Below are 21,928 nucleotides of genomic sequence, written 5' to 3' on the forward strand. Positions count from 1 at the left end.
GTGAGTTAATATGATTGGCTAATGCTGCTTTTGGTGCCACCGTTCACTCATTGCATTCATTAATTCATTCCTGCCTGCTGTTTTCCTGTTGCTAACTCACTTGTCATTTAAGACCACTTGCAAATGAAGCAAATAATGTTGATTACCTCATTACAACAGCACATGGCAGCTCTGGGATATATTGCACAGTGCATAAACAGTCAGTTCTTAAAGTCAGAGTGTGTGATGTATTCCTTGAGCTTGTTTAAAGACCCAATCAAGTGACAAGGGGGCAAATCATTATATGAAGGCAACCTGGTGGCCACACTGTAGAAACAACGTGGGGTTCTCAGTTTATCTTTGTGCCCTAAAAAAGAATCAGACAGTGCTTTAACAGTTCTGGTATTTGAGAAAGAAAAAAGTGCACTTGGATGGATAGCTCCGTTTATAATTGTGTAGCTTTGAAGTTCCAGATTATGTTCTTACAAAACTGCCTAAATGATATGCTGCAAAAAGACAACAGCCGATGTTTCAGTGCAGTTTTATCATTGTTAAAATTTAACCATTAAAATTTCATGGATGGTAATGTTATTTATTTGAACACTGTTGGATGCTTTGTCTTCAAATCTTTTTGGTCATTCATCTCCCTTTGTTAATTTTGGAGTGCCAGAATTCATTTTACTACTGTGTTCTTCATTTCAAATTTATATCAGGGATGTTTCTTGGTGATTCATTTCTCAGTCGAGTAAACACGGAAAAAAAATAGACTGACTAATCTAAAACTAGCAAACAAATATCAAGTTACATTTGATAACCATTTAACCACTGGAACAGTGGCGCGGCTGCCCCTCTGTTGGTCTTCCATGGTCTCTTGTGTTCTGGGGGCCTCTGGATGTCTGGAGTTTTGATCTCCTCCATACCCGCTTCACACCCTGGAGGACGGGGCTGTGGCCCCCCCACACTCCCTAGCAGATCATTACATGGAGAAACCTTTGGAATGCAAGCATGCTGATCCACACAGGTAAGCACACATGGGTATTCACAGACGCGGACTAAAGCTTTCTTGGCTGCTGCCTCAAAGCACACTGTGCGCTGTCTATCTTGCGTGCTGCACAATATCGTTTATTACTTAGTAAATACTGATATCTATGACTAGCTAGTTTATTGTGATGGTGCTTTGTTTTCTCTATTATTATGTTGCTCTTTGTTGTTTGCTGTCTCCTCTGTTTGTTTGTTTGTTTGTTTGTTTGTTTGTTTTTTCTCCATACAGGTGACCCAGGAGTTTTTTGTTTTTTTTTTGGTTTTTTTTGTTGTTTTTTTTGTCTCTCTTCCCCCCCCTTCTCACCGTCTCTTCTCCCCTTGGGTTTTCTTTCTTTCTCTCCCCCTCTCTCTCTCATTCATTCCCCCTGTCCTATTTATGAAAAAAAAAAAAAAAAAAAAAAAAAAAAAAAAAAAAAATGACAAAGGATGAACTGAAGCTCTGCCATCACGTAATGTCGCATACTGCTGTTTCTGATGTCATTTAAGAAAAAAAAAAAAAAAAAAAAAAGATAACCATTTAAAGGACAGTGTCAAAAACTCTCTGAACAAAGGTATTTGAAACCAGTAATCACATTCTTCAATCATGCGCCATTGACTGTGCATTATGAACATTGCACATTATAGTCCAAAAGGCAACAAGGAAGAAAGGAAAGGGTTTTCTTATCTAAAGTAGGGTCACGAGGGCAGCAGGCCTCCCTCTTGCCAGCCATCTCCTCTAGTTTATTGCAGGAAACATCAAAGTGTTCCCGGGCCAGCTGAGAAATACAGTCTCATGAATGGCCAGAACACCTAACACAAAAGACGATCACCACAACTGGCTCCCGTCAATGTGGATGAGGCTCTATTCTGAGCCCCTCCTGTATGGCTGAACTCCTTGCCCTATCCTGGTCAGAGAAAGCTCGCTTCTGTTGTGTGTGTCCACAATTTAATTTTTTCACCTTAAAATAACCAACTAATAATTACAGTATTAACAAATAGATCAGGCCTAGATTAACAGTGTTATGGTGCTTCTGAACAAAGATGGTCTGTCTGGTGGCAGATGTCTACACAACATTTAGGACATAGCAATGCATCATTTAAAATGTAAACATTTTACAGGACTGAAAATTCTTCAATGGAAAGGCTAATAATAAAAATGTGATATTTAAAATTTAAAAATGAACTGTGATTGCGTCATGTGAACTTGCCTTTTATAGTACAGCCTGATATTGCCCGGAAAGTCACACTGGAACAGCAAAAAAACGCAAGTAACCAAGAGCACCACTAAACTTGCATAAACATGCATGAAGAATTCACAAATATAACTTTCAGTGAGACAATTTTCAAATTGCATGTGAGTAGTAGTTGGTGAAAAAGACTCCCAAGCTCCCAAAACAATTACCACAATTAAACCAGAAACAGCAAAAATAAAGTCTGCACCATACATAACTAGGTTCACAGAAACATGAATTCTAACAAATGTGTCCTCCACTTGCAATTCTTCACACTAACTCATATTGAGACATTCACTCAGCACAAATTGGCTGGTAATCTAGTAATTAGCATCGCAGGGAAAGTTTTACTCTTCAGAAAACCAAAGTTCAGAACACACACACCTACACATATCTTCACACAAACACACAGATACACTAGCGTAGCTGAAGCTGTTTCTTTAGCATATGCAAAAACGTAACGAATAATCAGTGTTCATCAAGCAATGACAAACATTCTTTACAAAGGGTTATTAACGAAATTCACTCCTGGTGAAAAAAGGGTACGTTAATACAATGCGCACGGTAGAAGCAAGATGATTAAAATAGCTTACAAAAACACAGCAGATGCATATTGAGTACTATACTGGAAGTACAAGGACAAATAACAATCACAACTTAAAGTCAACATGACAGAGTCTCAGTGAAGAGTTATGCAATGTAGACAGCAGAAAACTATAAATTAAGATTGTTTTTGGCAACAGAAAACTCTTCTCAGTAAATGAACATCAAATGGACAAATCTTAACAATCAACATCATGACAGACAGTGAAGCTAATTACAGGGAAGAAAGAAGGTTGTAAAATCACCCCCTCCTTGGTCATGGCACGTGGATGCCTCTATAAGCTATTCCTCCGGCGGCAGATGCAAATGCCGACCCGGAGGGGCGGAAGGTATCAGTTTGCCAGACACAAGCCTGGCCTCAGCCAGTACAGCAAGACGCAAGGTCCACAACAGAGCAAGCCACCACCCATAGCACGAAGGCTGCCACTGAGGCGCACCCAAAACCTGCACCCCAGACAGAGGGGCTGGCTGCCACATTCAGGTGATAACCCTAGTGAAGGTTGCACCCTGAGAACCACATTGCCGCTGCACAATGGCTGAAAGGGAGGAGGGTCCCTACAAGGCCCAAGAAGCGCCCACCCCTCTCCAGAAGGGAGGGGAAGCCCTGAAGATGCACAAGCCTGCCAAATGGCCTCCACAACCAATCGGACACCAGGACTTCCCAGGATCCTGGAGAAGAAGGCAGCAAACAGCTGGTCTCCTCTTAATCGGCCAGGTACACCTGACATACATCGCCAAAACACAGACAGGGCAACCTGGTGCTGAGCCACCTCCTGGTGCACGCACTCAGTGCGAGTTGTTCGAAGTTGTGACAGACTGGGACAGGTGGAATTCAGACAGGGCCAGCAACGCAGGGATGGACCAGAGAACCAAACCTTTCCATCCCCCGAGATGGGTGTAAGAGAAATTCTGGGATGGTGCCATGACAGGCACCCCACCGCAAAGGTAATGGACACACACTGCCACCACACTGAAACTCACACTTTGCCACACTGCATCACCAGTTTTACATCTACACAAATGTTTTAGAAATAAGCTGTGGGCATGGCTGGGCTAGCTGAAGTGTCTTCAAGAAGTAAAGAAGTCATGACCAAAGACATATTCCCCATACACATAGAATATTTAACAGAGAGAAGATAAGTTTTTTTTAATTACAATTCTCCAGATCTGAATAATCTGAATATCAAGAAAGCAATATGTAAAAAGTCTTTGGTCTAATGATATATCATTTTGGCAAGAAAGAATGTAATTGCAGTAATCTTCAAAATATGTTCACTCTAGCTATTATTGAATAGATTTATTCCAGTGTTACATCTCAAATTCAAATTCAAATTCAAATTTTATTTGTCACGTACACAGTCATACACAGTACGATATGTAGTGAAATGCTTGGACAACTGCTCGTGACCTAAAGAAAACAAAAAAGGAAAAGGCTATGAATAAGATAGGAAATAAATATGAAAAATTAAAAAGGGTAAATTTAACTAGGAAGGAATAAAATATAAATTAAGGTTAAAAATGAAATAACTGTACAACACAAATTAGAATGAAGGGTAAATTTAACTGGGAGAATAAGATAAAATATATAAATTAAAGTTGAAAATAAAATAACTGTACAACAAAATACACAATATAGAACTATATAAGAATGTATGAAGAAATATAAATAAATATATACACAATAACAGCAGCATATACACAATAACAGCAGCGTGATTTAAGTAATGAAGTGAAAACAATGTCCAGAATGTCCAGTGTGTGTAAGAACTGTATGTGTGGGTCAGTACTGTGTAGTGGTGTGATTGAGAGACCGTATTGCCTGCGGGAAGAAGCTCCTCCTCAGTCTCTCTGTGTTGGTCTTCAGGGAGCGGAATCGCTTTCCTGACCTCAGCAGAGAGAACAGTCTGTTGTTGGGATGGCTGAGGTCCTTCACGATCTTCCTGGCCTTGGTCCAGCACCGCCTGCTGTAGATTGAGTGCAGGTCAGGGAGCTCGGAGCGGATGGTGCGCTCAGCTGACCGCACAACCCTCTGTAGAGCTCGTCTGTCCTGCATGGTGCTGTTCCCGAACCAGGTTAAGATGTTTCCCGTCAGGATGCTCTCTATGGTGCAGGAGTAAAAGTTCCTGAGCACCTTGGAGGGCAGTTGGAAGTCTCTCAAGCGTCTGAGGTGTTAGAGACGCTGACGGGCCTTTTTCACCACGGTGTTGATGTGACAGGACCATGACAGGTCCTGCGTGATGTGAACTCCGAGGTATTTGAAGCTGTCCACTCTCTCCACTGGGCACTCGTTGATGACGGGGGTCTGGTAGTTCCTCTCCTGCTTAGTGCTGAAGTCCACTATCAGCTCCTTTGTCTTACTGACGTTTAGAAGGAGGTTGTTCCTCTGGCACCAGTTCTCCAGATTCCTAATCTCCTTCAGGTAGGCCGTCTCATTGTTATCAGAGATCAGGCCCACCACGACGGTGTCGTCAGCAAACTTGATGATGGTGGTGGAGCTGGTAGTGGCCACACAGTCATATGTGTACAAAGAGTACAGCTATCCTTAGCAAAAGCTGATAGGAGGTAATTTATCTAATTAAACAAATAATGGATTGGAAGAGTAGGGTGGTGCTTCCCTGTGTCATGAAGGGGGGCCGTAGGATGTGGACCAACTATAGAAGGATCATACTTTTCACCTTCCCTAGGAAGGCCTCTTTACCCGGGTACTGGAGAAAAGTGTTCATCCATTAATCAAACCTTGGATTCAGGAGGAGGAACATGATTTTCAGAACGTTAAACCACGTCTTTATCATCTCGAGAATATACAAGGCTACATGGCAGTTTGTCCAACTAATTACATGTCTTTTGGGAACTTGGAGAAGGCATTCATCTGTGTTCTCCAGGGTTGTGGGGTGGTTTGCAATTGAGAATGAAGCACTGGGAATAAGAATTAGGAATTCTGTGTCATGGTTCTCCTCTCCGTGAATCGCTACCTTATTGTGGTGGAAGATCGCTACCTTATTGTGTGTCCCAGGGATCCCAGGGGCTATGTTGTCTGGGGGCTTTTGCCCCCTGGTAGGGTCTCCCATGGCAAATTGGTCCTGGGTGAGGGACCAGACAAAGAGCAATTCAGAAGACCCTTATGAAGAAAACATAGAGGGAACAGTTTACCCTGCCTGGGATAGGGTTACTGGGGCCCCGCCCTGGAGCCAGGGAGGGTGCCCGAGGGCGAGCGTCTGGCACAGCCCGAAAAGGGGACATGGGCACATCCTCCTGCAGGCCCACCACCCGCAGGAGGTGCCATAGGGGTCGGGTGCATTGTGTGCCGGGCGGCGACCCGGCCCCGGATAAAGAGGATGAAGATGGATGGATGGATGGGTCATGGTTCTCAGTAGGAAAAGGGGAGTGTCCATTCCAGGACAAATTACTGCTATAAGTGGAGGAGTTCAAGTATCTTGGGGTCTTGGCACCGCTTGAGTGATTGGAGAGTGGAGTGGGAGATTGATAGACAGATTAGTATGGAATGCAAATAGGCTGTACTAATCTGTTGTGGTGACGAGAATGTTAAGCGTGAAAGCAAAAGTGTTGATTTACTGGCTGAACTGTATTTCCACCTGGAGAGTGACAAAAAGAATGATTTTGTGGATACAAGTAGCAGAAATTAGTTTCAAACCAATTTCTTTTGTTAAGTAAATAGCCCTAGAGTTGTAACACCAAAACAGCTAAATCTGACTGTGCCTAATTCCCCCAGTAAAATCTACTGCTGCTTGCACTGCATATATCCTTCAAGGAGCTTCTAAAGTAACTATTTACTATATCATAATGATAGATCCCTGCAAAACTTAAAACACACACATATTAGGAATCTGTTCCAAACATAGCACAGTTTTGAGCCACATTCCCAGAGCTCTTGCAGATTTCTTCATCTTAAGTGTTTTCTTTCCTTTTTCTCTGTCTCTTTGTCTCATTTTTCTACTATTCATCTTGATGACATCTGTAGAACAGCTCACTTAGAATATAATGAATGCCTGTTTCAAGTTGAAATAAGAGACATTTCATAAACACTCTTCTCCAGAAGGTGCACTTTCCTGTCAATATGAAAAAAACTGCTAAGCACTCAATCCTTAATCGAAAAGCTCTTTGCCTGAAATGATTTCTGCAAACTTCATGAATTATTTAAATGAATGAAAAGATGGAAGTAAAGTGGACCAATATGTCTGATCTTTGATACTGGAAGAAAAGGGGGAATAAAGAAAAAATACTGGACCCACTGAATGAAATGTCTCTTTAAGAAAGTGCTCTCCACTGCCTTGGAAGAAAAAAAGTCTTGTTTATTTTTGCATAGACAGCGATTGTAGAATAGAATACAGTAGCCCTTTATTGTCATTGCCCATGCACAAGAACATTGTATTAACTAGCTATAGGGGCCATTACAAGCATCAAATGAACTTGAATGAAATGTCTTTCATCAATAGAAAAATATGATAAGTGCATTGGAAAATGTGGATCTTTTGATTAAAAGATATGTTTTGTTTTTAAATAGAGGAAATACTTAAAATAAGATCTACAGTAACTACATTAAAGTATGAAACATACTTAAGACAGAGCTTACAATTCAAATTAATGTGCTGCTGTTGTCAAGCAGAAGTAAAAGTGCATTTATACTAACCTCATTATACATTCTCAGTATCAGTTCATTAAAGGTCAATGAATTTGGCAAACATCACACCATGCTTTATTTCCAATTTCTGCAACAAAGCATTTTGAATTTGCCACAGCACTGGTTCACTTTTGGCTTGTTTACCACAGCCACAGGAGCACTTCCCTCAAATATCTCTGTAATACTTATATTGTATGTAAAATGCATAGATTCTTAGCAACTATGCTGAAATTAACAAAATTATTGGGCACAAGATATATTTACATTATGGATTTATTAAGACACTATTTTGGGAACACATAAAGATATATTATTAAAAAAAACAGGAAAATATTTCCAGAGCCAACAGCTCATCCCACGTATGTGACTTTACATTCAATGCAGAATTTAATTTAAGGAGAGAGACAGTAAGAGGGAGAACTTGCATTTCACTGAAATGTTTCATCAAGCATATAATAAGAAGGTGGGGTGTGAGGAAGAGAAATTTTTCAAAGAAGAAAGAAAGTTGGGCTGAGTGCTAGAACAGAGAAGCGGAGCTGACGTGTTGTCAGACGGACTCATAACCTGGTTAAGGCAGATCAGAAAAGGAGAGCCAGCGAGAGAGAGAGGGAGAGAAGGAAAGAGAGGCAGGTCTGTCATGCACAGCACGGAGCCTTTTCTTCTCCTGTTGTCAATTAGAGCAGGCAGCTCTGCACCTGCATGTGGATGCCAGGCCAGCGCTTCTAGCCAGCGTTCACCTCGGCACTGGGCCCGCTGTCCAACCAGCTCTTAATGAGGGGCTTTGTGTGGATAAAGGGGGCTGGTGCGTATACTCAGGCGCCCATACATGGCAATTAGGTTGAATCAATCCTGGGGAGAGCAATGTCTCTCTCTCTCTCTCTCTCTCTCTCAAATACGTTATTCTTTATACTTTACTTAAGTAAGACTGATGGACTGACATGTAGACAGGGAATTGCAAGATTTTCAAATGCGTGGGTATGAAAATGACTAATCCTCACGGAATGAATCATAGAGGATGACTTCTTTGCTTGATACGTTAAAGCAAAATTCATTACAAAGTGGAATTTACATAGTTCATGAAAAGCCCAATCTTGGACCAACAAATGGGTTTTCTATGAGGCCCACATTTAGAGGATTCAACACAATTTCAGTGGGATGCATTTCACAGCTGTCTTACAGTTGTTTTTTCTGCATAACACTGAAAAACAATTAGGATGCTTAATGCTCAAACAGAAAATGTGGGAGTTGATGAAATGAATTGCCAATAACTTGAAAATTGAGTTGGCTCCAAGATTTAAACTCTACAAACCTTGACTTTATGGTTTAAAGTGTTGCAAATAGGGACACATATTTACTGAGCTGTCACAGATTATGGCACTGAAATGTAAATTCAGTGTAGATTTTCACTTCAAACAGTATGCCACCCACAAATAGCTTTTGTGTTTTCTCTGAGAGCTAGTGTATGAAAAGTATACCTAAGTTATATGAATACGACTAATGGGAAAGCAGGAAGAGGGAGACTAATATGCAAACTGTCTCAGAGTAACCTACTATGCAGAGTTCAAGTGATAAGACTGGATATATTACCAAGCTCAAGCAGCGTTTTTCCTCTTCTACATTCATTAGAGGCTTCTTGTACATATTTTCTTTTCCTGTGACGATCGACATTCATTTCAAGAGACAGGACTTAGTTAGAAGTTAAAGGTAAATTTGACAAAGGACAAGGGAAAGAAAATGATGAAAATCCTTATTTTGTACGATAGTCTCTCATTTCTCTGGGTGTTTGGTTTCTTTAAATGGAGCCTTCCCCCCATTAAAGCAAAGAGCTTTTCTAAAGCCACTCCTGAGATGTAGTAAAGTCAATCCAGAGGTCTTGTCACTCAAAGGCCTAGCATAAATGGCATGTCAATCACTGCTGAGAGCATACCTCTTTACAGGATCATTCCAGTGTGACAGAAATTTCATTCTTATTTTTTTTACACCGCCTGAAAGCAATCACATTTATAGTTACCTGGGGTTATTTTTAAATTCAATGTGATGAGCAATATTTTTTCGGGAGTTTTGCCATCCAAGCTTTGTTATTGAATGGCTCCCAACATTGGTAAATCAGTCAGTGAAGCTAATCCATCTCTGTGATTGAAAAGATAACACACACATTTTGCCAAGCTACTTGACATCACAGCTTATTATGTTGTACCGATTTCAAAAGTAGCCTGTGGCTATCATGTTTCTAACCAAGCATATAATTGTATTATTGTTGCAAAGCTACAATACCTTGTGTTGTCCTATTTTATTTTGGTGTTTCATCTATGTTTAAAGACATTTTTTTTCATGTCGAAAGACAAGTTTGGTACATAGGTGCCCTTGATTTTGAGAATTAGGACATCCTCGATAAAAATCTATTCTCCTCAGTTCTTACTGGTAATGGGCATCATTCTACAGAATGAGATGATCAGTCGAGCTCTTTAATGAAATCTGAAACATTCATTGGTAGGGATGAGTACCGGTATCTGGTGCCATCATGGCACCGGTTCTGACATAAACGGTAGTAACCAGACCGAAAAGCAGCGCACATTTCGGTGCTTTATTTCAGTGCGTTTTTTCCTGAGATGTCACACACTTTGAATTCTAGCCAATCGTTTTACGTTTCCGAGGATAGTAGGCGGGCCCAGGTACGTACGTTCTTTTAGAGCAGAGCTATAGATTAAAAATGCCCAAGGTGAATCGGTCAAAAGTCTGGCTGTACTTCACAGCAAAATATGCAAACTCAGCAGCCTGCAACAAGTGCTTTAAGGTTATACTTTGATACTGTCAAAGGAAGTAACACCTCAAATCCGATGAAACACCTGGCGACGCATAGCGTTTTTTTTAAAAGCCGAAAAATGCGCCGTATTTGATAGCTGCGGGTGGGTTGCCAGTTATCAGACCCGGAGCAACATCCCCCAAAAACCCGAAGAGGAGAGTCCTGGCCCCTAGCCCTGCCAGTGTAGCAGAAATGATGACGGATGATGATGCAGCAGCAGCCGTTCTTCTCTGCGTGAGTAGCTTAATGTTGTACGTGTACAATTTATGTTGTGTACGCTAACCACGTTATTACATTAATACATGTAAGGTGAACTAGCAAACATCATCATAGTTACATGCAGCTGTCTTCTTGTTTGATGGCAGATACTCCCTTCACCCTGGCCGAAAAGGCTAAAATGACCAAAGAAAAAGTGGAAAACAGTTAAACATGAGAGGTTTTTGGACAAAGTTTGTATTTTTTCCATTGTTTAAGCACTGCTTCCAGCCAAGAGTGATACCATATATGCCCCATAGCTGCAGAAAAGATAACATTGTTATCTTTTTACAAAAAAACAGCTGAACATGAGAGGTTTTTGGACCCATTTTGTGTTCTCCATTCTTTAAGCACCGGTTTGAGCACCGTTTAAGCACCGGCACCGTTTCAAAAGTACCGGTTTGGCACCGGTATCGGATAAAACCTAAACGATACCCATCCCTATTCATTGGTGATATCTTCTGCACCAACATCAGCTTATTGGACACTGTCAGCATGAACTTGCTTGCAGTCTCATTCTTCTATTTGTTTGCTACCTCCAACTCCGTTACCAAACTATTGGTATTCTACTTGTTCACTTCAACTTTGATCCAGATTTAGTCTCTGTAAAGTGATCATTGCATTGCTGTCAGAAAAACACAGTTTTTTCATGTTCTTTTACCAGCTATCATCTAAGTCTTTCTTGACCATCCACTTACTGTATATTTTTCATCAGATGCGGCCTCAGTCTTTTCCTACAGCTGGTCACATTCATCCACAAGAGCATATTTATGCGAGCCTCACGATGTTGGTATATTGTAAAAGTGATTTTCTGACGTGGGTCTGCTGTAATCGCCAAATGATCTTACAGGGAATGACTCATGCCACGTTTTGAGCATTGACTCATGTGCCTTTTATCCTTAAAATAAATGCAATCAAAAAAACTTAACTGGGGCTTCTGTATGCACGTCTATCACACGCACATAGAAGCCCTAGTTCTGGTTCTAGTTCTTTGCATGTCCTTGAGTGATAAGCACATGTTTAAGAGTGATAGGTGTACAATGGAACCGCATTACAAAAGGCAAGAAGGAGTCTGGTGCAACTGTTAAAGGCAGCAGAAAATCTGTGGGTACTGGACAAAGGGGACCTTTACTACTAGGTTGAAAGGTCCCCACGTGCCGGACATTCAAAACGTCATGATCATTGTTTGGCAAGAGGCCAGAAGAATAATGTCTGCAAACTGGCATCGTGAGTAAGATCTACAGTTAGGGTATGTGGATAGAAGTAGATTTGATTTCGGCTTCATCGGAAAATTCTACATAGTGTCCCTCATTGCCACAACAATCAATCCCTGTGGACAAGCACATTGCACAGATGCAGCATGGCTGAATAAAGCTGCTTCTCTATTTTCTCATTAATGTCTCACCAACACAATTAGTCCGCGATTATGTAAGACAATGCGTGTTTAAAACTGAATAACATGTCAGATTAACTCTTATAGTCAGCCCGCTCATTAACAGCTGGTGGTTTCCAAAAATGTAGCATTTACATTTATAAGAAATCTGTAGGATTAATGAGCCTGTCAATTTCTGAGGAGAGAACTTTGTTATTGACTACAATGATGCTACAAGTTTAGAAATAAGAATGAGTCTGAGGTCTTACTTCCAAAGTTCTACTGTGCTGACTCAAGATCTCATAATAATTCTGTTTTCTCCAATTTGTACACAGCTCTTTTTCAGGCTCCCTTAGAGGGTTTTTCAAGCATTAACAAAAATCTCTTGTCCTATACTGAATTCACTCCTGCGAAACCAGCTTTATTATTTTTAAAGAGAAGATGTGCAGTAGGTTACATGTTTTTCATCATTAACTTAGATCATACCCCCACGCTACACTGTGTATGCTACGCTTCAGCTAAAGTATATAATAAATGACAAAAAATATATAATTAATGCAAGATTGCCACACAAGAATTGCTGGATCCAACACTGAATCCATCATGTGTCCTTGCTCCTTGACTTTCTGACATGCTGCCATTATCTCCTCTGAGGTGCAGAGAAGAAAACAATCCCTCCGCAAGCTATTAAAAGATGACAGGGCCACGTCAAAGGATGAATTTGAAAAGGTAGTAGCTGCATGAATAGGTGGCACACGCTGGCCATGAGGACAAGTAGGCATGATTACAAGATAGGGTACAAAAATAGTGCATCAACATGTGGAAAACCTTAAAAAGTTAAAATATGAATTCAAAAATTCCAAAACAAAAAAAGTGCCTGACCAACGGATCTCAGTGAAGACTTACTCACAGCAAATATATTTTTAAAAAAAGGAAGTAAAATGTTCTTCAAAGAAAAGCTCATGCAAATTTTCTCTTTTAGGACACCTTATCATCTGACAACGGGCCCTCTCAGGTCAGAGAAGGAAAACTGAAATAAAACTCCAGCAGCTGAGTGCCCTCCACTGCCTTCAACACTGTGGGGGTGTGTGGGTCAAGACTCCATCATGGAGTCCAGAGTAGGATACTGCCATTGCAGGAGAGCTGGGCAGCGAGTGCCTTTTCTGGCTCCAGGCTCAGTGACACATGCATTGACCTAAACACATATCAGTGGGTGGAAAAACATCAATGCTTTATCTGATGTAGGTGCCCAAGGTTTTATGTTTTCACCAATTATAGCTCAGCATTGACTGATGTTTGATCCAATATGCTCCAAAGACACACGTCAGTGTAGCCATGTGGTTATTTTTTGGTTAGTACTGTATTTTTCATATATAAATATAAGTTCATGTGATCAGATTCGACATTATAGAAGAGTTGGCATATAAGGACGAAGACACAGATGGTGTCAGTGTTTGGAATCTGTTCAATACAGTGCATGTTTTATACAGAAGGTTTGGGTAATAATGAGAGTTTGGATAGAACTGAACCAAACCCCCAAAAAGATGAACATTTAAATGGCTACATTTAGCAAAGTTCTGTTATATTAATTTTAGTAAGCCCGTAATGAAACTGAAACAAAAATACATGGGTGCTGTGCCTCTGTGACATATGTAATGATTGTTTTTCTGAACATTCTGAAGTGATTAATGTGTTCTTGCAATTCTTAACAGCATATATTCAACAACATGTATACATTTTATGTTTAAAATGAGCTCAAGTCAAGATGGCAACCAGACTAATGCGTGTCAACCGTGGTTAATAAGCATGCAGTCCTTGTAAAAGATGGGTTACTTTCAAGGTTTCAATATCCACTTCTGAAAAAGGGTGGACCATTATTTTGGATCCACAGGATGAACAGCATTCACTGACAATGTTTATTGTACATCTTCTTTTTCCCCCGCTAGGAGCCGCCACCGCAGCTCATCTCCCTCCATCTTACCTTATCCCTTATCCTATCGTCCTCCCTGGCAGCTCCATATTCAGCATCCTTTGTCCAGTATGTCCCTCCTCTTCACATGTTTGAACCATCTCAGCCTTGCCTCTCTGACTTTGCCTCCAAACTGCTCAACCTGAGCTGTCTGGCATATTCCTGTCTAATCTTGTCTCGATACCATCTTGTAAATCTTCTCTTTCACTCTTGCTTGCTACCTTTCTGTCACAAATCACGCCAGATACTCGTCTTCACCTACTCCACCTTGTCTATACTCTCGCCTTCACCTGGCATTTAAACTTCTCTATCTTCATTACCTCTACTCCTTGCATGCTCACTTTTCCACCTGTCTCACTCACACACAAATTATATCTTGTTTCTACTGACTTTTATTCCTCTCCTCTCCAGAACATACCTCCACATCTCCTGACTCTCAGACTCTCACTTCCATCTGCACTCTACTCTTATTACAGATCACAATGTCATCTGCAAACATCATAATCACTTAGTCAATGAGACTCTTGCTTGACCTCATCTGTCAACCTGTCTATCACCACTGCAGACAAGAAGGCACTCAGAGCCAGTCCCCGATGTAATCCCACCTCTACCTTGATCTCTTTTGGCACCCAATCACATACTTTCTCAATCCACAAAGACACAGTGCAACTCTTTCTGACCTTCTCTATACTTCTCTATCTACACTTAAAGCAGACACCATATCTGTAGTGCTCTGTATCAGCATGAATCCATACAGCTGCTCACTGATCGCCACCTCTCTTTTTAACCCAGCTTCAACAACTCCTTCACACATCTTTATGGCATGCCTCATCAATTTTATCCCCCATTTGCTACACCTCTGCACAAAACCTTTGTTCTTGAATACTGGAACCAATAGACTATTGTATAGTACTCTATTCCTCAGACATCCTCTCACTATAAAGATTATTTTAAACAATCTGGTTAAAAAGTCCACTGCCCTCTCTGTGGGGATTGCAAAAAGCAAAACAAAACACAAACAAAAAAACCCCCACAAAGTTTGCTCAACAAGGTACTTTTTTATTCTTAAGTGTAGCAACTGCTACAAGGTTATTTGCAAAGCTGATGTGAATACAACCATATTCTATATATTTTTAAATAAAGGTAGATGACATTATACTCTAAGGCATGCTATCTTTAGGGGAGATTTTGGGTGAACCAACCATGTAAACTGGTGTTAGTCAGAGCTTACTCTCTTGAGAGCGTGAGAGTGAGAAAGGGAGCAAAGCGCATATGTGAATCAGAGGCTGATGCAGTCAACTGCAATCTTTTCACGGGTGCTGCGTGATTATATCCATAAACTAAGCAAGAAAACCACAAAACATTCAGGCATTTTAGTAGATGTGGAAGATATGAAGCAGTGCAGGGAAGGGGAGGTGGTGTATTTCCTGTGAGGCAGGAGATATTAATTTATAAGCAGAAAAATCAAAAACAACAAACAGACTAATATTTTGTTAACACACCTCACCTGTTCCTTGTGTTTGTACCTCAAACCACTTCTTTGCCTGAGACAGTTCTCTGCTTCTTTTTTCTCTCTTCCACAAGTTCCACACCTACGTTTTTTACCTTTCTTTTTGCGTTGCAAGCCTTCCTTTGCCAAGGTTGGCACAGCTCTGCTTTACATATTTCTTTTCCATATTGACCATCTGTCTCACACAAACAGCTTTTTGAATGATCTCTCTCTCTCACTAATGAATACTATTGGATTTCTTTTCTTTTACTCCTCTCCATCTGCGAAGATGCCTATGATTAAAGGTTCTTACATAAATTAGAATGACATTTTTTTCAAATATTAGTTGTTTTTAAGAAATGCAATGCAATGTTACCCTTTTTGCCTCCACGTCTTGCCTTGTAAATGTGATAGATAGATATCACAACCTTTGCAGTAATGTACGAATGAAAATTTCACTCAAGGGTAGCAGTTTATTTATTAAGCATAGTGAGCCCAGGATGTCATTATTCTATGAGAACAGTAATTAGACTGCAAGGTTGTTTGACTGCGGTAGGTGGTACATGCATATGAATTTCATCTCTGAACTCATTAAAACATTTATATACTCTGTGTGTGCGTGTGTGTCAAAAAACAAAAAACAAAACCCGACATGCAGTTTGAGTACGACTAAGACTGCTTATAGGCAAGTTCCTAAAGATTCCAAGACTTTAACTGGCCTGAACCTAAATGAACATAATAATTCATCTAAACTATTCTGTTCTCTATATTGTGTTTCTTTGACTGGGGTGGTTCAGATGGTCAGCAGGGCCTTCCTCTGTCAAAGGGACATTTTGACAGATCTTTATTGTAATTGGCCTCACAGGTAATAAGAACCACTCATCACCCCATTGGTCTCCCGCTGTGCTTGCATTCCCATTATCCCCCACTCGTTCCAGTTCATTAAACCTCTAGCAAGACTGGCCAGAGTGGTGCAGGAGAGGATGGAGCTTTCCTTTTGGTTAAGAAAATCCATATTCCTTTGATGCCTATCCAAGCTCTAACTGACAGAGAAATATTAATGGTGTGAGAAATGTTTGATAAATAGTTGTAAACCCTTTAAAGACCTGGATCTGCTGCTCTACTTTTTTTTTCTTACGTGTCATCATTTTACAAGCTATATTATCCCATACGAAAATGTTGTTGGAGGTTAATGAATCCAGTAGTACTCTCCAGTTATCACTGGGGTTAGTTCTATATCGGTTAGTTCTATATCAGGACAGCAGAGTAGGAAATGTTTGTGTGTGTGTGTGGAGGAGGAGGTGGAGTTCAGGGACCTTTCTGAAGCATTCAAGAGTCTTCCCTCCAGCCTATCTTCCTCTTGGTTTTCTGACCTCTCTCGCTTTCCATCTGGGCATAATAGAAAATTCCTCTGATATCACTTCACTTTTTAAGCTTTTGCTGTGTTTTTTTTCCCATCTATATGTAGTCATGCTTTTCAAGTTCTTACCAAATGCAGGTGAAAGTCAGAACTGCCAGTCAGACTTTTGGTCTGAGCAAACAGCAATGTATTTTGTCATTCAAAGATGTCTCTCCATCTCTTTTTTTCTTTTAATGTGTTGTTCTCCTTAAGGCCTCCGAAAAGAGAGGTGGAAATTTTAGCTTAGAGCCTGTCTTTTATTTTGTTGATTGAAATGAAATGAAAAGAGTGGTCAATGCTGCACTTCACACTCAAAGGTTCATTTTGAAATAGGTAATGAAAATGTGCTCTTTGATAAGCTGTGGAGCAAAAGGTGTGAACACATCACCAAAAATAACCCAAAACTTACCATTGGGTTTTTTTTAATGTGTTTTAAAGGCATTTTGCTCCAAATCATGCTTGAAATAATGTCCAATCATTCTGCAAAACAAAAAATGAATGAAAATCAGTTGTGAGGAACAATGGTAAGACACACACACACACACACACACACACACACTTGTTTTCATATCTTAGTGAGGACATTGCATTGACATAATGCTTCCCAAGCCGCTTACCCTAACCCTAACCATCAAAAATGAATGCCTTATCGTAACCCTCAGCCTAAACCTAACCATACTTAATTGTAACCCTGAGAGTAAAACCACACTTTGAGCCTCAAAAATGCCTTCTAACTTGTGGAGACAGGCATTTTTCCCCCATAAGTGACTGTTGGTCCCCACAAGTATAGTAGCATGCCAATTTTCTGTCCTCACAAAGCTGTCTAAACATGTACACACACGCACACACACACACACACACACACACACACACACACACACACACACACACACACACACACACACACACACACACACACACACACACACACATTTGAGAACTTGCAATGATACCATTTTGGTCATTTAGAGAAAATTGAATGCATTTTCTCCACTTACTTCACATTTTTGATTCTTTTCTAACTCGCTTAACTCCTTTTTTCAAAAATGCCATTTAACTGTGTGTTTTAAACATTGGTATAACTTGAAATTACTGCACGCGACTAACTCTTGATCATCATTACCAGTTGCATGGTTACTACGTGGGCTAGTTAAAAATAACATGTCTCATTCTGAAGTGAGTACAGCTTGCACTAAGCTACTTTAGCACCTGTGATCACAGCTAGCCATTGCTCAACAACACCAGGAGCTAACACCTGGCATTGTTGGCATCTGCAGGGAAAGGAGGGGTGTGGGGTGGACACACACACACACACAAACGCACAAACAAATGGATTACCACTTGTCTGCAGAAAGCTATGGCTCAAAATACTGTGTCCAGGGATTTTCAAAATTACCCTCTTGCTGAGTTCAGTCACAGTAAATACTTGAAAAATCATAACTGGTTTTCTGAGATGCCCTAAGGCTGGCCAGGGAAGCACTCCATCTTGATTTTCATGATGGTAACTCTCCTATTATTAACTTTGTGCAAGGTATCGCATTTTTGAATAAGAAGGAGAAAGCCAAAAGGAAGCTGAAACTCTTGTGCGGAAATAGCAGAAGCTATTATCATGGTGCATTATTTCCAAGCTGCCCTGTGGTGGCTTAGATGGGCCTCGTCATTTGTTAAAACAACAACAAAAACAAACAAACAAAAAAAAAAAAACATTACAAACACTAAGCACTCCTGTTTTCTCCTGGCAAGGCACTGTCATTTTCAGGACATGAACATTTGCTCAGTCAGGCTCTCTCATTCTCTTCCTTGACTTCCACTTTAGTGATACTGTCATTTTGGAAACATTTGCTCACCAACCACCCTTCTCTGCTCTTCCTCCTTCTGTCTTCCAACGATTCTCTTCTCACAGCCTCCTCCTCCTCCTTGTTTTCCTCCTTCTCCTACACACAGAGAAGATAACGTACAGCAGTTTCAGTCTTGGCTGTGTAACGACTTAGCACACCCATTTGCGCCTTTTATATTCATGCCATGCACCTCAAATAGCATCGAGAATTACATCCTGTAGCCTCAGCGAAAAAAGGGAAAGAGCAATACAGAAAGTGCTACAAAAACATACAGTATCATAGCTCAAAGTATTAAAATGCAGCCAAAATATAAATCCCTCTAATGATACCACGGGGGATAAAAAGTACTACAAGGTCAGTAAACTCAGACACATTAGCCTATAAATCCCCGCAGAAATATCATAGTGATTTCTCCACAGGCACCCTAAGAACCACTACATTCTTGGCAGCACAAGCCGGACGCATGCTCCTTAAATCATTTTAACAAAGGACTATATTCATTCCACCTTTGTGTAATGTGGAAAGCAATAAAATCCTCTCCTGAAACCATGTGCTTGGCTGTATTGTAACAGGAGATGTGTTTTTGCGCATGGCCGCATGGTGGCATCATGCGCTGCGCTGCTGCTGAAGCATCAGATCCCAGCGTTACCTCACGAAGAACCCGGGACTTGTCCTCATCCGAGGCACCGGCAACCGGGCTTTCCTCTACGGCACGGCTCCCACTCTCATCCTGTGACTGCATGCAAGTTTCTCTCCCCACCGCCCCCCATTCTCCGCTCAGCGAACTGCTGTAGTTCTTCTCCGCTCCTGTCAAAGCAAATTGGCGACCTTGACGGTGCGCTCTGGGGAGGAACTTTACGGGGGGTGTGCTCCATTTGTGGCGCTCCTCTTCAGAAAGGAAAGGATTCGAGGAAAAGTCTGTTCTGTGCTTTGGAGAAGAAGAAAAGAGAAAGAACAAAAACACCTAAGCACTCCGCCGGGGACAAGGCGAAGGAGGAAGTTAAGTAAAGAGAAGAAGACGAAGAAAAAGAACAAACCAGCATCTCAAGGACGCACGACGTGTAAGTGGGGAAAGGTGTTCTATGAGGTGCAGCTTTCCTTCTTACAGGTGCAGCAAGAGACAGACTGTACTTGGACTTAACCTGGATTCATCTAATTGAGTTGCATCCTTCAGATAAACAAACGCGCTCTGTTTCGGTACTCCTACGAAAATATTTTACCATCAACGAGGCTCGTGGAACTGCAGCGAACTTAGACTGTAAAACAAACACACAGTTTGACCGAATTTCTCCGGTCGCCACAGGCTACGGCAGAGGCTTGGTTTTGCGCTCCGAGGTCGGTGCGCTCTGCTCGACTTTAGTGGTCGCAGGTCCTCCTGACAGAGCGAATCAAGCAGCAGGCGAACGGCACCACAGCCACGGCGGGACTCGGCCACTACGGCATGCTTAAAGCTCACCGGGCACTTGTTGTCCAGTCCTCCAGGTTTGGGACCATGTTTGAGGACTCCTTTAACAGATCGATGTGGCGCGTCGCATGGATTTTATTTTTTTCCTTACTCATCCACTGCGCACAACCTCAAGGTAAGAAGAGTGTTGGATCGCTACTGTACCGATGAACCGATCACACCGGCCCATTGGTGTTTGTAGCTACCTGCTGTGTTAGATGTTAACATGGAACCCTTTCCGGTGTGGTGTGGCACCGGAGTTTTGCAGTCTTCATCCTTTTGCACGTAGCCCACAATTTTCTCATTAGGCTTCACATCAGTGAGATGCTGAGCTCTGTTAAACGTGGCACCACTCTCACGTTTAATAAACATTTAAAATAGGCTTAGTTTTCCCCCACACTTAACGTATATCAAACTTCATTGAGTTCATCCACACCGATGTGGGTTAAGTCTAGAATCTAATGAGACACATTTTAAGGTTTCTCAAGTTTTCAAAAAAGACCGTTTTAACGAATACTCTTATTTATTTCTTTTTTTTTACTGCTGTTTTTTTGTTTTACAGTTTGAACATGTATAATGAGCCCCTCTGATGTCACGTGCCATTACGAGCCAAGCTGTTAAAACGTTAAGCTGATTAATAAGTACAAAATAATTAATCACTCTTCCCCGCAGGAAACTAAACTTTGCACGGCAAACAAGCGCGGCAAACAAATACATACATATTGAAATGCAACGATTAGAGCGGGCACAGAGAGGTAAAGTATCAAATGTTGAAAATTAATTGGTTTTCTGAGAATTATGCAGCCTGAGCGGAGGGAAGCACCAGCCAAGTGTGGCAGTTCACAGGGAATCGGTGGCGTTTATCTTCTTTTTTTTTATTATTATCTGTTTTTCATGAGTCAAATTCTCAGCGCAATAATCCCACAAGATCTCCTGTAATATTTCTGTGGAGACTCGGTGCCCAGAAAGGGAGTCTACTGTAACCTCAGGCATTCTTCCTTTCATTTTTATCCACCTATCACAGAGCTGCAGGGTGTTTTATTTTTTATGCTGTTATGCTAAAGTCGGTTGCTTTTTTTTTTTTTTTTTTAACTATTCTAAAAGAAAACCTAGTTGCTCCGGGAGATTAACGTGTACATTACTGTCACTTTGATTCAAACGCACATTTAGTGGGGTCAGGAGTTTGCACCATGGGTCCTTGCTGTTGCTCCAGGGGTTCCTCGCTGAAGTAGAGCCTGGAAAATTGCTAGAAAATGAAAATGGAAACATGATGAACTTGACTGAGGGTTGTCCTCTTTCTTCACACTTCAAAGCTTCATCACACACTGCACAAAGTGGAACTCTTGTACTGTGTCTCTTTGACCTCTCATTCAGGCATGTTCAGAGTATATATGTTCAAACATATGTACTCTGAACATGGATCAGGAGACTGTGACAGTCTCAGGATGACAATCTTCTCATTCTTTGCCTTCCTCTGCTGCACCACCTCCGCTCAGGTTGTTGGGATTCAGGTACTGATGGCTCTATGAAGAGAGAGTATTGCCGCTCAAGATAGACTCTAAGCTCTTGTGGGGCTTACTCAATAATACAATGTAGGAAAGATGAATTTAAAAAAAATGTGCACACACAAACAAACAAGGCAGATATCCATCGTTCACAGGGGCATATCCCCGCGTTTGACATTTACAACAGATTGATAACTCATGTGTCCTAGGGATTAAGAGTCCTGACATTGTTGCTTTCTCGTTTTCTATAACTGCTTCTCTCCTGCTGTTTGTATCTGATTCTAGATGCTTTGCCCCACTCTTCTTTCTTTCCTTCTGAATGCTTATTTAACCAAGCAAGTTAAATAAGAACACATTATTTACAGAGGTGGCCCGGGGAGA

The 21,928-nt window shown here is 41.1% G+C and overlaps 1 protein-coding gene across 1 annotated transcript in view; it reads left to right on the forward strand.

Annotated features, from left to right (window-relative positions):
* The first annotated feature begins 19,291 nt into the window (after nt 1-19,291).
* The window catches only part of sdk2b (sidekick cell adhesion molecule 2b), a 302,311-nt gene continuing 299,674 nt past the window's right edge, over nt 19,292-21,928 (forward strand). The window contains exon 1 of the mRNA XM_085466738.1: nt 19,292-20,178. Coding sequence (XP_085322864.1) covers nt 20,040-20,178 — 139 coding nt within the window. The 5' untranslated portion in view covers nt 19,292-20,039. The remainder of the gene's footprint in view (nt 20,179-21,928) is intronic.

Source organism: Copadichromis virginalis, linkage group LG8 (genome assembly GCF_057382275.1).
Source record: "Copadichromis virginalis isolate Kocher_CV1m ecotype Utaka linkage group LG8, C_Virginalis_male_GT1.1, whole genome shotgun sequence".
Classification (NCBI taxonomy): domain Eukaryota; kingdom Metazoa; phylum Chordata; class Actinopteri; order Cichliformes; family Cichlidae; genus Copadichromis; species Copadichromis virginalis.